The sequence below is a fragment of the Choloepus didactylus genome, chromosome 27 (genome assembly GCF_015220235.1).
Source record: "Choloepus didactylus isolate mChoDid1 chromosome 27, mChoDid1.pri, whole genome shotgun sequence".
Lineage (NCBI taxonomy): Eukaryota > Metazoa > Chordata > Mammalia > Pilosa > Megalonychidae > Choloepus > Choloepus didactylus.
Window position 1 is genome coordinate 25449171 of NC_051333.1, and position 16233 is coordinate 25465403.

General features: G+C 58.4%; 1 protein-coding gene and 1 long non-coding RNA gene across 5 annotated transcripts in view; one reads left to right on the top strand and one right to left on the bottom strand.

Moving 5' to 3' along the window:
* Nucleotides 1-5544, bottom strand: part of VSTM2B (V-set and transmembrane domain containing 2B) — a 25320-nt gene extending 19776 nt beyond the window's left edge. For 2 of the 3 annotated variants that reach the window (XM_037819907.1, XM_037819906.1), the window contains exons 1-5: nt 5333-5544; nt 4315-4930; nt 3519-3703; nt 2604-2633; nt 796-1258 (exon numbers count right to left, since the gene is read on the bottom strand). In XM_037819907.1, the coding sequence (XP_037675835.1) occupies nt 796-1258; nt 2604-2633; nt 3519-3703; nt 4315-4384 (748 nt within the window). In that variant the 5' untranslated portion in view covers nt 4385-4930; nt 5333-5544. The remainder of the gene's footprint in view (nt 1-795; nt 1259-2603; nt 2634-3518; nt 3704-4314; nt 4931-5332) is intronic. The other variant, XM_037819908.1, reaches the window with a different exon arrangement.
* LOC119521542 lies at nt 5101-15930 on the top strand. Of its 2 annotated transcripts, none has more exons than XR_005214373.1 (3): nt 5101-5557; nt 6287-6814; nt 11756-15930. It is a non-coding gene; the product is annotated as an uncharacterized LOC119521542 (long non-coding RNA). The 2 variants fall into 2 exon arrangements; XR_005214372.1 differs by lacking the exon at nt 5101-5557 and having other exon boundaries at nt 5662-6357; nt 6671-6814.
* The last annotated feature ends 303 nt before the right edge of the window (nt 15931-16233 follow it).

The following is a 16233-nucleotide window of genomic DNA, read 5'->3' on the forward strand; positions in this document are numbered from 1 at the left end:
AATCACTCAGAGAATATAAGATGATGATATGAGGGCCAGCCACTTTGGACTCACTTTGAGAACCACCAGAGTAGGGGCACGACAATGTGCTCCTCTCCTTTGGGGGTTTTATATGAGATGGTTCCGAAAGCCAGCTTGCCAGGGCTGTAAGGCCATTAATTAGAGATGGTCTCTGTGGGACTCCTCATCAAACCAGACTGAGAGGTGGGGTCAGAGAGGGAGTGAGTTGTCTAAAATCACACACAGCGAGTGAGCACGGAGCTGGACCCATCTCAGGCCTAGGACCACACTGCACTAAGTTAACGAGAAGGCGACGGGGGTTATGGAAAGCCCATCTATCCAGTCTAGCCAAGCAGCATTCAGGAGGCCAAGTTTAACCACGACCCCCACGGACCCCACACTCCTGCAGATGCTAAGGCTGGACCCAGTGAGAATCCCTCCAGACGCTTGGGGCCCGCATTGGAAAGTAGGCCGGCTGTCGGGACACAGCCCTCAGGATCCAGTTCCCCAAACCCAATGAGCAGGTCCCTGCACAGAGAGCTCCCCACACTCCAGTTCAGGCTGTACCCAGAGATCGTCAACAGGGAGCCACATGCATAAATACAAGTCGTGAAACTTCAGGAGGCCAAAAGGAAAGCGGCAGAAACCAAGAGCTCCAAGTGAGGGCGCTGTAGAAATGCACCCTGGGCGCACCCAAGTTAAATAACTCGACCAGGCAGATGCAAATGCTCCGAATGCAGATGCCCACCACCCCCGCGCGTGCGCGCCTCGCTCCTGGGGGGCGCGCGTCCTTACCCGAGCGGTGCCCCTGGCGCAGAAGCACCACCTGGCCGGGGGGCGGCGACGCTGATGAAGCGGCAGCAGCGGCTGCGATGGTCGTGGCGGCGGCGGCTTCGGGGACTTCGGGCTCCGGGGAGGAAGGCGGTGCCCCGGGAGGCGGGCTCTCGTCGCCGCGTCCCGGCTCGGAGGTGGCGGCACGGGCCGCGGCGTCGGTGGCTCCCGCGGCGTTGGTGTTGGCGGCGCTGGCCGGGCCGTGGCGGCGCGGGCCGCTGCTCTGGATGTGGGACACGGCCTCGGCGGCTTGCATGTTGGGCGGCGCGAAGCGCGAGAGCACGCGCAGCAGCGCCTGGGCCTTGTGCTCCTGGGTGTCGTCGTCGCTGTAGTCCGACACGCGGCACTCGTATACGCCCTCGTCCTGCCGCCGCACGGCCGACAGCCGCAGCCGGTGCGAGATGTCATTGCCCTGCACGCGGACGGTCTGCAAGAGAGCGGGCGCTGGGCGGTCAGAGGCCGACTGGGCCCTCCTGCATCCCCTCTTCTGGCCCGTCCCCAGGCCACCAAACCCCAACCCTGCCCGGACCTCGGTTTCTCCCCCCTCCCCCATGTCTCCCCAGTGGCATGGAGCCCCCAATTCTGCTTGGATCCCGGGGGGCCCTGCCCATTGTAGGTGTCCCCAGCTTCTTATCACCTTAACTGAATGCCCTTCCTTGCATCCTCCACCTGCCCAAACCTGTGCTTCTTGTCCTCTCATGGTTATCCCTTCAAAGCGGCAGACGCCCCGCCCGCCTCCCTCCTGCACCTCCAAGGACCCTCTGGCTCTAGCCTCCTGGTGATTAACAGTCCCAGTCTTCCCCGCAGCGAAGGGCTCCATCCGACCAACACCCACTCGCATTAACATTCCCTTTTTCTAGAAGCAGGAGGGCCCGGGTCTTTTCACAAGAGAACACAGACCTGCCGCCGCCCCCAGTCCTTCAGGGCTAACCGCCGCCCTCCCTAGGAAGCCAGAGAGGCCGGGGCTGCTGCCTGCTACCGACCCTCCCCCACGATTCCCGGTGAACATGGGTGGCAGACAGGGACCCTCGACCGAGCGCTCTTCCCATGCGGCCTGCTGGAGGCAGGAAGGAAAACTCTGGGCCCTCCCCAAGAACCCAGGAAAACCCTCGCCTTTGAAACGAACCCACGAGGAGGCTCTTGTTATTGCCAGGCACTTACACGAACACGCAGCAAAAAAAAAAAAAAAAAAAAAAAAAAAAAAAAAAAAAAAGCTTGTACGCATCGCCTCTCAGATCTGCGAACCCCACGACCAGCACCACCAGCGCAGCACGCACGACCGCCCCTCTCCTCCGCTAACCCCCACCCTCAACCTGCGGCATCCAGCACCCAGAACCGCCACCAGGCGAGGAAGGGCCTGCAGCGGGGGCCGCCGGGGCACCGGGTGTGTGTGTATGCGGGGCTGGGTGGGCCAGGGAGAAGACCCGGAGCGGGAGCACGGGTGGCGGCGAAGGCGGGGAGCAGGGCGCTCCCGGCGCCGGGAGAAAAGTCGGCGGGGGAGAGGCGAGCAGACACGCAGGAGCCTGGGCGCGCCGGCTGGAGCAAAGGAATTTTACAGGTGAGCGCCAAGACATGCAAGAAGACTCAGGCCGCGGAGCCTTGATTTACACGAAAGAGAACCCGACCCGGCACTAGGCGACAGATGGCCCCGGACACGCCAAGAGCAGGACCCTGTGCGGCTGGTTGCGGGGACTCTATAAAGGGGAGGGAGCTGCCGCGCGCCCAGCGGCCGCTAGGGGTCTCCCGCGGCCCTCGCTGGGCTCCACACTTACGCTGATTTTAGTGGCATCCTTATTTGTTACCTAAAAGGCAAAGAGGGAGAGAGATTTTAGGCTCACAGCCTCCAGATCCCGGGAACGCAGATCTGCCTTGGGCGGGTGGGTTGAGACCTGAAACTGCCTAGGGTGTGGCAGAGGTCTAGAGCAGAAAGGACAGCAGGATTCCCGGGAATTTGCCCTGGAAGTTGGGCCTGGAGCTGGCATGGTGCCTGGGCAAGGAGGAGCGGCCCCAGCGCACACCTGGCAGTCCGCAGGAGGGGAGGCTGGATTGCCCACCAGGGTGGGAAGAAAGGCCCAGCGTCGTCGCCAGGAGCACTCTCAATCCCTGCCCTGTACCTCCAAATCCCCCATGACACCTCCTCCTAATCAGGGACACTGAAAAGCTGGTATATTTGACAAGGACCCAGTGGAAGACGAGAGCAATGACCCTGTGTGTGTGTGTGTGTTACAGTGTGTGTGAACTGTGGCTTGAGGAGGCAGACGGGCAGTGTGGGCCGTTTTCAGCACTAGCTGTCCTAGTGCTCTGCAGGCCTCTGGAACGTGGCCCGAGGAGTTTCCCTCGTTGGCCCCGTGCCCTAGGGACCTCGGCGTGGCAGAGGACAGGGAGAACCGGTGTGACCCAGTGGTCTTTAGAGGCTGGCCCGCAGCCAGCAAGCCAGAGCCTGCGAACTGGTTGAGGTGTGGCTTTTTAGGGGCTGGGCGTGAACCGAGTTCCGGAGATTGCCGGAGAAGGGAGACTGTCAAACGGAGTGACAGGGCTTGGGGAATAGCAAGGGCTGATGGTGAAGATGCCGTGGGAATGGGGAGGGCGGGCGATGGGCTGCGCCACGGGGCGGCGCCGTGCAGCCTGCCAACCCAGCTGCCTTCCTCCCGGGTTGCCCAGCCACCCGCCGCGCGGGCGCCGGTTACCTTGCTCCGGGCGCCCGGCACGCTGAGCGCCAGCTCATGCAGCAGCTCCCGGGGCGGCTCCTTGAGGTACCACCACTGAATCTCCAGCGAATACGAGGTGGCTCCGCTGGCTCGGAACGCGCAGGGCATTTCGATGTCGTCTCCCTCCCGCACTGTCACATCTTTGGGGACTTCGGTGAATGTAGCTGGGGGCGGGAGGAGAGAGGCATGACCAGCTGCGGGCGAGGGCCTGAGGGCCACCCAGAGCGAGGCGGTCGGTCCTCGGCGCGGTGGCCTTGAGTCTCTTCTCCCGGCCACACTGTGGCCGGTGGCTGGAGGCGCTAGGAAAGTTCGGTGGAGCAGCGCGGGACCGCAGTAGCGACTGGCCACCGGCCCCAGGCTGCTTCCATCCGGGGCCGGCAGAGCGGCGGGGAGGGGGGGGGGGTGGGAGGTGGGGGAGGGTGGGGGTGGCTCCCGCTTCTCCCCCGCGCCGGGCCGCACCTCCAGAACCAGGCTGGGGTGCGCCAACTCCCGCACCCGCAGGCCGCCTCTCCGCAGCGGGAGCCGGGGCCGGGCTCCAAGCGACGCCGGCACTGGTGCTGCCGCCGCCGCCCCGCCACTGCTTTCCTCCCCCTCTCTCCCGGCCAGGGCTGCACCCCGGGATTGCTGGCGACTGTGAAGCCTTCCTCTCCCTTCTTCCTCCTCCTCTTCCTCCTCCTCTTCCTCCATGGTGGCGGGGCAGGCTGGCTGCCGCGCCCCTCCAAGGACCCCCCCCCCACTGCGCGCCCCCCCGCGGCAGTAAAGTTCCCGCGCTCACCATCGGCCACCAAGAGCAGCAGAAGCAGCGGCAGATATCCGAGGGCGCCGAGCCGGTTCCGCTGTTCCATCTCCCGCGGGGGCGCGGCAGCGGCGGGGACCCGGGCGCGGAGAGGCAGCGGCGGTGGCGGCGTGGCTCGGCTCCGGCTCAGGCGCGGGCTCGGGCTAGGACGCCTCCGAGCCTGCCATGGCCCCGTGCGGCGCCCCCTCCCCCGGCCGCCGGCGGCCGCCAATCAGCCCCACTCCCTCTCCTCCTTGCCGGGTACGGCTCTGGCGGGGGGCGCTGCGCTGGGGGCTCAGAAGTCGGGGTCCCGTCGTGAGGCTCCTGGCGATCTGTCCGTGCCTCCCTCTGTCCGGCCGTACGCAGGACGTTCGGGATTCCGTCGTTCAGTCTCTGCCTGGCGGGCCGGGCAGGGGCCGGGCCACGAGGGGACTCATCCCTGGCCAAGGGAGTGCGCCCCTCGGAGCCGCAAGCTTCTGCCTCCCGGTCTCCTTTTGGTTCGGCTCCGGGCTTCCACCTCCTCCCGCGTCCGCCGAGCTCGCCCGCCGCCACCTCCGCGGGTCCCTCCGCGGCTCTCTCCGCTAGGCGAGTGGGCGCTCAGCCGCGGCGCGCAGACCTGGCATGCGATGGAGCGCAGAGCGGGGAGCGCGAGTCGGGTGGACCCGGAGCCAGAGAAGCGGGGAGAGGGGGAAGGGAGGGGATCGGGAGGGGGCGGTCAGCGGCTGGCGCCGAGCAGCCTCCACCGCTGCGTCGCTCCCGCCCTTCCCTCCCGGGCCTCCACCCGCACCGCCCCCGCCCTCTCACGGGGGTCGCTGGGAGAGACCACCGTCTCCCTGGTTGGAGAGCAGCCCCGCCCCGCACTCGCTTTGGCGTGGGGGTCCTCCCACCCAAACTCTCCCCGCTTCAGCTTCCTCCCAGTCTCCGACGCCCGGGACAGCCGCTCACCCCGGCTCATCCCGTCTCATCCCGGCAGCATTTTCCCAGGCCCTCTCCGCAGTCCCCGCCCTCAACTCCTTACCACCGCTTGGGCAGCGAGCCACACCGCTCTTTGGCAGGGGTCGGGTCCATGGCGGATGGGTGGTCTCCTGGGGCTCGTGAGAGGGGCGGTGCGCCGTGCCGGGCTGGGGACGAAGCCGGGTGAGGGCGGCGACGCCGGGAGTCTGCAGTGTGCGAGCGAGAAGAGCGCCAGGAGAGCAGGTGCCTGTGGCGCGGAGAGCGCTGGAGCAAGCCGGCGAGCAGCGGCGTGAGTGACGGCGGCGGCGGCGGGGGTGGGGTGGGGTGGGGAGCGCCGGGCACGACTCAGGGCCCGGGAGGTTTCCGGGTGGAGGCGGGGTTCCTGCCCCTCGATCGCCAGTTCCTCAGTCCCCAACCGCTCTTGGCCGGTCACAGCCCCCACCTCAGCCAGTGCAAGCGGGATCCCCAGGAGGCGGGAGGCAGAGGTGGGGTCGGCAGCCGCGTTCCGGAGCCCATCCCCCGTCCCTGCAGCCCCGCAGCGGGTACCTCGCCCAGCTTTCAGCCGAGCCTGCCTCCTTCCCAGCCATCAGCGGGAGTGTGCTCCCGTCCCAGAAGGGAGTGTGGGGCGGGGAAGTGGTCTGGGGAAGAGTCCCACGGCTCCGCTTGGACAATCTTCCTTGCCTTCCCCATGGGATTCTCCAGACAGTGGATTTCTGTATCTCTGACCAAGACTCTCCCCCTGCCCCTACCCCTCAGCTCTGCACTGAGATTGGGGTGAGGGTATCCCAGCAGATTCTCATGTCTGCTCTCCCTGCTCAGCCAGCCTCCCGGAGGCTCCACCAGAGGCTTCTCCAGGAACCAAGGAGAAGGAAACCCAGAGGAAAAATACTTTCCAGTAGGCGACCTGATCCCGGCTGTGCACAGCCCAGCCTCAGAGGGAAAGAAACACCCGGGGCCCTTTCAAGGCTTTGCCCTTACCAACGAGGTGCCCTTGGGCAGCACCCTTCCTTCCCTCCAGGTCTGGATTTCAGTTTCCTTCTCAGTGGTGGAGGAGTCATTCCCACCCGGTCAGGCCACTGTTGTTCAGAGGTAAGGCCTCCTTGGACAAGGTCTGGCTAGAACGAGAGGGGATGTGGGGAGCCTCTCTTCTCTCCCTGGAGTTCCTCCCCAGGAGCTCCGAGAGGGGCAGGGGTCAGCCACCTTCTGTCATTTCATTGCCACACGCCCGGAGCCTTCCCTTAGAAATGGCTTTGGGTCTGTGGCCCATGAATATACAACCCCGTGGGGCTCCTGCTGTCCTCAGCACTGGAAGGGAGAGGGCAGGCTTGCACCGCGGCACAGGAATCCAGGACCTGGTGGGATTCTAGGAGAGTGGATTCGTTTTGAGACTGACTCCCAGCAGGGTTCTGATGGCAGGAGTAGCTGACTGCACAGAGGCCTGCCCTGAGACGCAGGGATCTCCTGACACCAGATCCAAGCAGTCATCAGTGATGGCCAAGGGGATTTTGCCTGCAGCCAGGGGAGGTACATCTTGGTTACCTTTAAGGTCTGTGAATCTTCTAATCCTGCACCACTTCACTGGGTAGGAGGTTTCTCCTTCACTGTGTGAATTAGTATCGCTATTAATAAGAATAACAGCTACCCTTTATCAAGTGCTTTCTGGGTACCAGGCACTGGCTACCTGCCTTCCATGTGTCAGTTCTCAACGTGACAACAAAGTGATCCTTCTCAAGCACACATCAGATGGCTCCTCCTCTGCTCAGTACCCTGCAGTGGCTCCCATTTCCTTCAGCATGAACCTCAGTGTCCTTGCAGTGGCTAACCAAGTCCAACGATCTTCCTCTCCCTTTCCCCCACCTCTCAGCCTCTCCATGTGTTTTCAGTCCTCTCCCTGGCTCATGCTCCTCTAGCTACACTGGCCTCCTTCCTGTGACACTTCAGGACTGCTCCCGCCCCAGGGCCTTTGTGCTAGCTGAACCATCCGCTGAGATGCTCAGACACCTGCTTGGCTAACTCACCTTCTCAATGAGGCCTACCCAGACCATCACCCCTTTCCCCCCAGCACTCCCAATCCTTCACCCTGCTCTCCTTTTCTCTTTTCCTTAGCACTTAGTGCCTTCTAACTTACAGTACCATATCCTTATTTATTGTGTTTCTCATTCATGGTCTATAAACTCCACTCAGGCAGCGCTCTCTGTTTTCTTCACTGATGTATCTCCAGCATCTAGAACAGGGCCTGGCACACGGTAGGGCCTCAGTAAATATTTGTGGAGTGAATGAATGAGCTCATTTAATCCTTATGATACCCCTATGAGGTCCAGACTGTTATTTTACCCCATTTCTTATAGGCAGCTAAAAGCTCAGAGAGGCTAAGGGAATTGCCCAAGGTCACCCAGCTACTAAATGGCTGGTGGAGGATTCAACTCAGGCCTGCCTCATCCTGAGGTTTTAATTCTTAACCAAAACACCCACCTCTTCCCTATTCCACGTGAGACTCTGATCCTGGCACCTGGAGCTGGTATGGAGAGCCAGGGGCAGCCCGAGCTAGCCTTGCAGTCCCTTCCCTGCTGTTCAACTGGCCCACAGCAGCTCTGTATGAAGGATCTGCTTATGCTTCTGCCCTGTCTCGTAGACTTGAAGGCAGCAGCTGGACCTTTCTTCTCTGTGTCCTCAACTCCCAGCTGGGCCTGACCATAGTTAGGGCCCAGTAAATGTTGGAACCAGAAGCTCTGTTAGGAGCCTCCGGGAAAGCTGCTTTGCCTCTCCTTTGCTGGGGGTTTCCCAGTGGACAGGGCTGGGACTTGCATGTCTTCCACTGAGTTCTTCGGCCACTGGTGGCTCAGTGAGCTGACACCAGGCTGCAGCTGGTTTCGGGCTGTCCGCCTCCCTTCTCTACAGGGGTCTTCCATGGAGCATGTGGGTTACTTCCACCAACGGGAAGCTCCTCTCTGGGGATGTAGCCGCTCAGCCGTGCCAACTGCAGCTGTCCCTTTGGTTTCCCCAAAGATGTCCCCTTCCGAGTGACTCTTGACTTCCTCACTGATGGTCTTGCGAGAATTGCAGAATTGTTTTGTCCTCACTCCTGATTGCTCATCAATGGGAAGGCCAGATACCCTTTGGGCTAAAAGCTTTCTCCCTCCCTCCCTCCCTCCCTGTCTCCACGGTCTCTGAAATGTCTGAGGGATCTCTGTGGAGAGAGACCTGGAGGTGACCTCTTCTCTAAAGTGACCAGCCTCACCCAGCTGCCTGTGCCTGTGAGCTGGCTTCTGCCAGGGCCTGCCTGCCCACTGCCCAGCCTTGCCTCTGACTCATGCTGTTTTCATAGCTCTTACTTTGGGCTGAGGGTTGGGGTAAGCAGCTCTTGTCACTACCTTTTTGTGGATGGATTCACCGGACTCTCAGAGGCATTTCAAAAAGTGCTTCTTAAAAAGACATCTCAGCCTCTTGCAAAAGCACCCTGAAATTACAGTTCTAAGTGAATGTTCTTCCTGGAACTTGCTCTCTCAATTTATTTATTTTAATGCTCAGATCCTCTTTGAAATTAAGTTTCAATATCCTTCTCTCAGCTGACCTTTCCTGTCCTCCCTGTACCACATACAGCAACATTGATTTTGGGTAATGTATTTTGATTTTAAGATGCAGTCCATCCATAAACTTACCTGTCAATAAGCCCAGTCTACTCTGTGTACCCGGCTGCTTTAAGGGAAATATCAGATTTATGGGGGCTTTTATTTTTGGCCAATCTAGTCATACATTTGCCATCACTGTCAGGGGATAAAGGCCTAAAGTCCGGCCCCAGGGTCACTCCTCTCCAAGGTCAAGAGCTGCTGCTCCAGGTCAGGGAGAGATGAGAAGCTTGGCCTGCTCTGTGCCCAGGCAGGGACTGCCAGGGAGTGAAGGGGGAGAGAATGAATGATGAGTGCTCCCAAGACCTGGGGGAGGGCCAGTGAAATGACTCACACTTTGGGTTCCTGTTGCTCTCTTCTGCCCATGTCCTTGCCAAGCCTGGGGTCTTTCTTCTGGGTGGCTAAGTTCCTGGAGGAGGACGATATGGTCCCAGCTCTTGCCAGGCCTCCGAGGGCCTTCAGAGAGGCAGGCCTGCCCCTGTCTTCTGTGTCCGTGGTTAGCCTGTGCTTGGTGCACAGGGCTGAGACCCACTGCTGTGTGGCCCAGGGGACTGGCCTGGCCAGTGCTGGGTCAGTGTCTTGGTGCTGGGTTGGTAGCACAGGCCGTATCCCAGAAGCTTGTGCTGCTTGTCAGAGACAGGATTGACAGGCTTAGAGGTAGGGTGTTGAGATGAGAAAGGGGATGAAAGGCGAGTCCTGAAAATCACCTCAAAAGGCCAGCATGTCTCGAGGACATTTATCCAATGCATGTATCTATCAAGCACTACTTTAGGGCATGTTCTGTGCTCGGTGCTGGGGGTCCCGAGTGAACAAGACAGACAAGGTTCTGTCCCCCAGGAATCTGCATTCAAGGGCAAGCGAGGGGGAGGCGGAGACAGACATGCAAAGAGGAAACAACAAAATAATCACTGATTATTTGACGACTGATCAGTTCCAATGATCATTGACCATTTTAGCTAGGGACGTGCAAGACACACTGCACACACCCACACAGACACGCTTAGTGGGAATTCTGGTAGCCGAAATCTGCCCTGCATGCAGAGCCAAAGGGTGTGCCAGCATTCCAAGTAAGAACTGTCTACACAAGGGGAGGAGTCAGAAAAAACTGGGGACTTTTCGGGAACCAAGCGAAGGGTTCAGTGTGACAGGATCACAGGCAGGAGTTGAGGGAAAGGAATGGGAAAACTGCTTGAAGTCAGAGGCCCAGGTGCCAGGTGAGGGGGTTTGGACAGGACTATGACAAAGCAAGTGACCCTGATGGCAGCATGAGGGGTTGTGGGGGAGAGCAGGGGCCTGGTAGTCCCGCAGAGGGCCGAGGGCTGGGAGCTGAGAGCAGGGCAGGATGGCTGCCGTGGACCCTTCCTTCTTCAGACCCACGCTAAGCGAGGCCATTTCATGCGTCCTCACCTCTTGCCTTCCCCTCCCCTCCCTTGGCACTTCAGCACTGGCCCTGGCAAACCGCAGCATGCCAGCACAATGAAGATGTGGGGGTTCCAGGGGGAGCCCTGTGTGTCCCTGTCCAAGGGACTGAAGGGACTTGCCCCTGCCTTCCTGATTCCTTGGCCTCCTGAGTGGCCCTGGGTTTCTGCATTTGGTTGGGAAAGTCCCTGAGCCTCAGTTTTCCCAATTGCAATATGGGCTGTTAATCCTTGTCCCACCTCCTCTCTCTCTTCCCTCCTCCCATGGCGATGCCCAGTGGTTGCTTCCTGAGCTGTCTGTGGCACGATGGACAGTTAATCAAAAAGCCAAGCAAACCAAGCCACCTAGGCCGGGGTATCTGGGGCTCTGGGGTCAGATGGACCTTGCTTCCATTCCTGGCCCTGCCTTAGACTCTCTGAGCCGCAGTTTTCTCATCTGTACAAGGGGTGTAATAGCAGTGCCAACTGCAGAGGGCAAATGGGAGGATCGATTGTGATCAAGTGTTTTAAGCAGATGGCTCAGCACCTGTTACAGCAGCAGCCCACATTTTAAAGCCCACCCCTTGGGTTGCTTTAACCTGAGGGTGTGGGAGGGGGTGGGTTCCCAGTATCTCCTTGTGCCCCCCAAATCTGGCTGGGAGGGACAGTGCCTAGGGAAGGGAGTCAGGACTTGGATGTGCCCCAGAGTGGCTGAGCATCCCTGATAGATTTTACTGCTGCCTCTGTGTGTATGCTTATTTATTTAATCATTTACCAAAGTAAATCTTACAGACCCGTGGAGAGTTTTTTTTTTTTTTAAATATTCTCAATACACTCGGGGTTTTATTTCCCACTAGATCTATTAGTTTAATTTAGTAGAGGACAGACTGTATACTTAACCAAAAATTGCTTTGACATTATGGAGAATTAAGAGGCTGGGGCCAGACGGATCTGAGCAGATCAATCTGTTTGAAAGAAAACTCTGTTATTTCCCGTGTGCTTTCTTCACCTTAATGGAGAAGAAGACGGTGATTAGAAAACATGGAGCCGGCTGATAACAACCAGGGGTCAGCCAGAGGGTCGGGGCTTTGGCTCCCATGTTTCCTGCAGACCCACCGAGAGGTTACCCGCTTGGCGGGAGACTCTCACGGTTCCAGTGGAGCTGCTTTTAGGGGCAGGGGCATACTTCCATTAGGGAGTCAGTGCGAGTGCAGGGCCCTGAGACTCGGGGTGAGGTGCTGTGGACTCAGTGATGGGCTGTCAAATCTGGGGTGCAGTATGCAGCAGAGGGACCTGGGGGAGTCTCTCCACCATCCGGAACCTCTGTTTCTCCTGGATCAGAGGGCAGTGTGATTGCACCAGCATGAGGAAGTTGTGGGCATCAAGGGAGCAGGTGACTGGGGAGCAGTTTTGCCAGTTGTCATGGGGTGCACTCACGTGTCCCCTACGTCTCTGGGTTCCCAGGAGCGGCTCAGGAAATGCTGGTTGGGCTGATGGATGGCTTCAGATCCAGGTCTCCAGGGTTTTCCACATCTTTCTGGACCACCACCTAAAAGGTTTTGACCAGAGGACCCCCATGTGGCTTCTGGAGCTGGGAGATGCTCAGCAGCTCACCCCCAGGCCCCTGGGCTTGCTGCTGCATCTCGCTTTGGCTGTTGAAGGGGAGCCCCATCCTATTGCACCTGTCCTGGGCTGACATGGCCACTGCAGGCCTTAGGAAGGGCTCCCCTCTGGCCCCACCTAGGGGCCCCAGGGCCGGCTCAGGGTGCTGACTTTAGTCCTATTTGGCAGGCCCTACGTGGTCACCATCCTACCATGCTGACCCCCCACTGGCCCTGCTCTTGCTCACCTGCTTGTCTGCTCAGCAATTCTAGGTGACTCCATCCAGCTCAAGTCTGTCTTTCTCCAGGAAGCTTTCCTTCCTCCAGGGTCAGCTGCCCTTGTTTTCTGTCCCTGCTCCCTAGGGGCCCTTGGAGTCCAGGGTTAAACTATCACTCCGGGAAGGTCCTCACCTGCGTCCTGGCAGTGCCATCTTTCAGCCCACTCCCTGCTCCTGCCCACATAGAAGATGTCTGGACTGAACCCCTTGAGGGCAGAGCTGCGCCCCACTCATCCTCACATCTGCCTGGCTCCTTGCCTGGCCTGCAGCAGGCACCCAATGGGTGCCGGGTGGCAGGAAGCCGAGGCAGCTGTACAGCTCCTGGCGAGTTCTCAGGCCCAGGCCATTCTCTCAAAGGGGCCTGGGGCTTTCCTGGCCTCATCCTGGGTAGGTGGCCCCTCCCCACTGTGGGGTACAGTGTCCAGGGGACGGGCACAGATTTAGCATCATCTTTGGCTTCAGAACCACAGGGCGTCAGGTCTGGGCAGCCATGGAGATCATCTCTCTGCACAGCTGGAGTGCAAATGAGGAAACTGAGGCACAGGGTCCAGAAAGGACAAAGTTCGCCATGTGGGGCTCCCACCTGAGGCCTGAGCTGCCCACACCCTGGACCATCGAGGCCCCTGCACCCACGGAGCTGATGCCAGGTCCAGAGAGGCTCCCGACACATGCCGTGACCTTCACGCCTGACTTGCCCCTTTAGAGTTGCTCCTGCTGATGGACTGGCAGCTGCCGGCATTGCTCGGTTTGTGAAATGTCAGTGGTTTAATATCAATTCTGGAGGTTTTTATTGCCTTTCCCCCATTTTCCGGTGGGATTTTGATCCAATCAAGCCCGATCCAGAGTGATGGTAGATTTGTGTTCCCGTCTGAACTTGACAAAAGGTCACCCTGCATGGGGAGCTCAGGGCTGATGTGGCTCTCCCAGCGTGAGTATTTTCTCAACCCGTGGGCTCAGGGTCAGGCTGGCTTTCCCCTGGGAACACAGTTCCCCTGGAGAATTCTCCATGCAGCCCTTTGGCTGGGTCACGGCATCTGGAGGATTAAACTCGGGCAATCACCGGCAGTAAAGTGCCCTGGTTTTATTTATAAACTATCTTTGATGCTTCAAACCAAAATTAATTTTTCACAGTAATGTTTCGAAATGTCATTTTTCCATTAAAAAAAAAAAAAGCTGTTGAATGTGATTCTTTGCTTGGGCAAGAGGTCTGAGGTTTGGAGGGAGCCTTGCTGAGACTGGGACCCTTTCCTCCTGTCTCTGCTCGGCTCCCTCCATCCCAGGGAAGGGAACATGCCGTCCTGGCTGTCCCATGACCAGGGCTTCTGCAAGGGTGGAGAATGGGTTCAGCAATTTTTGTCCAGTTCTGACCTTCTCCCATGGCCTTTTAGAAAGGTGATATTCAGAGCGAGCCGTTTGCAGCTCCTGCTGTGTGTATGGCCCAGGGAGGGCTCCGTGAGGGTAGGTAGAGGCAGGCAAATCCAGACAGAGAGATCAAGGCCCTGGCTGGCTGGAAGGTGTGCCCGGAGCTCCCCAGTGGTGGGGGTTAGCGTGAGACTGGCCCCACACCATCCCAAGTGGCCCATCAGCCTGTGCTGTGGCAGGAGGGGCCGGCACGCAGCACATTTGCTGACGTGTCCCCTGTCTGTCCCTCCCTGCTTACAGTGACAGAGCAGGGGATGTTTCATGGAAAGAAAGTGAAAGTGGCAGTTTAGTCTACTTGGATTGTACCTGCCAGGTTTACAAAGGGTTGCACTCTCCCCACACCTGTCTCCCTCTCTGTGGACCTGGGGAGGGCTGGGGAGGACGCCCACCCTGCATCCACACACTTGGCCAGCCCATCACTGTGTGCACCCCCTCCCACAACCTGCAGCTCTCCCCTCTGAGGCAATATGAGATGGGCAGGGGCCTTTGCAAATGGGCCCCAGCCTGCTACCCCTGCCCTTTCTTCCAGGCATTGGGATCCCAGGAGTGTACCCTTGGGACACGGGTAGTGTGCACAAGTGGAGTGTGTTAATGTGCACAGATAGTGCATATGTAGAGAGCATATGTGCATGTGTGAACATGAACGTGTGTGTGCAGGCAAGAACATGTGTGCAGATGTAGTGCCTGTCTGTGATCAGAGGGTATGTACAGACACAGAGGATGTGAGCAAATGGGGTGGCTTTGCCCAGATAGCTTATGTGCATGTGCATGTGAGCACGTGAACATGTGTGCAGACACGGAGGATGTGAGCAAATGGAGTACCTGTGCACAAGCAGCATGTGTGTGTGTGTGCAAACGTGTGCAGACAATATCCCTGTGTGTGATGGTATGCCTCTGTGTGTGGTCAGAGAGTGGGTGTGCAGACATGACACACATGAGCAAACAGGGTGCCTGTGCAAAGTCGGTGTGTGTATGTGCATGTGAGTGCACAGATGATGTTTGCATAGACAGGGGTACACTGGTGTGAGCAGACAACATAGGTATGTGTAAATGATGTGCATATATCCAGACAGCATGTGCACAGACAGCATGCATGTAAGAAGAGTGAGTGTGTGTGTGTGCGTGCAGGCTGGTGTGGGTGCACAGATGGGCCATGTGTGCACACACAAGCAGTGAAGCCAGTTCCAGCTCTGCCATGAGCCTCCTAAGAGGGGGCTGAAGGAGAACAGGAATCCAGAGCCCTCTCCTCCCTGTCTCCCCACACTTTCCCTTCCTCCCCTTCCTCCTTCCCCCTTCCTCTCTTCCCTTTTCCTCTCCTCCCAATCCTTCTCCCTCCTCCTCCTCCCCTCCTCTATCTAATGAAATATTTTTCCCTCCTGTGACTCCAAATCTGACCCCAACTCCTGCCCTGCCTCATTCCTCAGAGCTGGTCCTTCTTCCCCAGCCTGGCTGCTTGCGGGGAGAGGGGATGGTGATCTTTACCTTCTACCGGGGAGTGGGCTCTGGGCTCTGGGGAGGGCAGAGAATAGTGGGGACTGGGTCACACCAGCCCTGGTGCCCACCTGGGGGCGGGACGCTCCTCAGCTCTGGCCTGTTGCTGGTGTGTGGAGAGCAGGCCCAGTATGGTCGGATGCTCCAGGGTTTCAGATGAAGCGAGAAATCCAGGGTTTTATGCGAAATCTAATTTTTAAATGTTGTTTCCATTACAAAAATAAAACCTCCAGGGTCTGCAGGCTAGATTTGGTCTGTGGAGGTCCAGTTTGCTGCATCTGTTTAGCACCCTTGGGTCTCCAGGGCTCGTCCCTCCCCAGGCCCAGCTGCGGTCTCCGGGTGGGCCGCTGTGGGGGGAGTTCCCCTCTCAGCATCTCAAGCTGGGGGCTGCGTAGACACAGCCACTGGGTTCGATAGTGCAGACTCTGGTGGGGTAATTATTTCCAAAAATATTGACTTGTAATGTGAAGAAAGCTCTTCTCCGTGCCACCCATCAGCAGAAAATTGCTTTCGGTATTAACTTTTCATCAACCGCATAATGTATAAATGCATAATTAGAAATAATAACCTGGGAAAATTCACTCTTATTTATAAAATTGGGCTTGTTAAATTAAAACGGGAGCTAACGACTTCTCTCTCTCTGTTAAAACATGTCTGAGGTGTTGCTGGCCTGGCTTGGCAGCGGGTGCCTGGACACACTGACGGCTTTGTGGGGAGACCCCGGAACTGGGCTGTCCCTCTGAGCAGGCACGGATACCACCTGTCCAAAAGGTGGCTCTCTAATATTGTAAATGGGCCTCTCAAAAGCATCTTAATCGACACACAACAAATGGCGATCTTTGTGGAAAGAAGGCAAGTGACAGCTACCTTGGTGCTCATTCTTCTCGGCAGGTGAGGCCAGCCTGCCGTCTGCCCCCAAGTCCCGGGGATGCTGTGGGGGCTGGGAAAGATGCCCCATGGGCAGGTGCTTTGTGGTGCATGATCGTACTCCACAAATGCTAAAGGTTTGCAGATTGCAGGGAGAAAAGAAAATTCATCTTCATCATCATCAATAGTCCATTCATTCATTCATTCACTCATGTCATTCAACAAGCATTAATTAAGAATCTACTTCTCTGTGCCAGACCCTGTGCCAATGGTGGGGCTACAG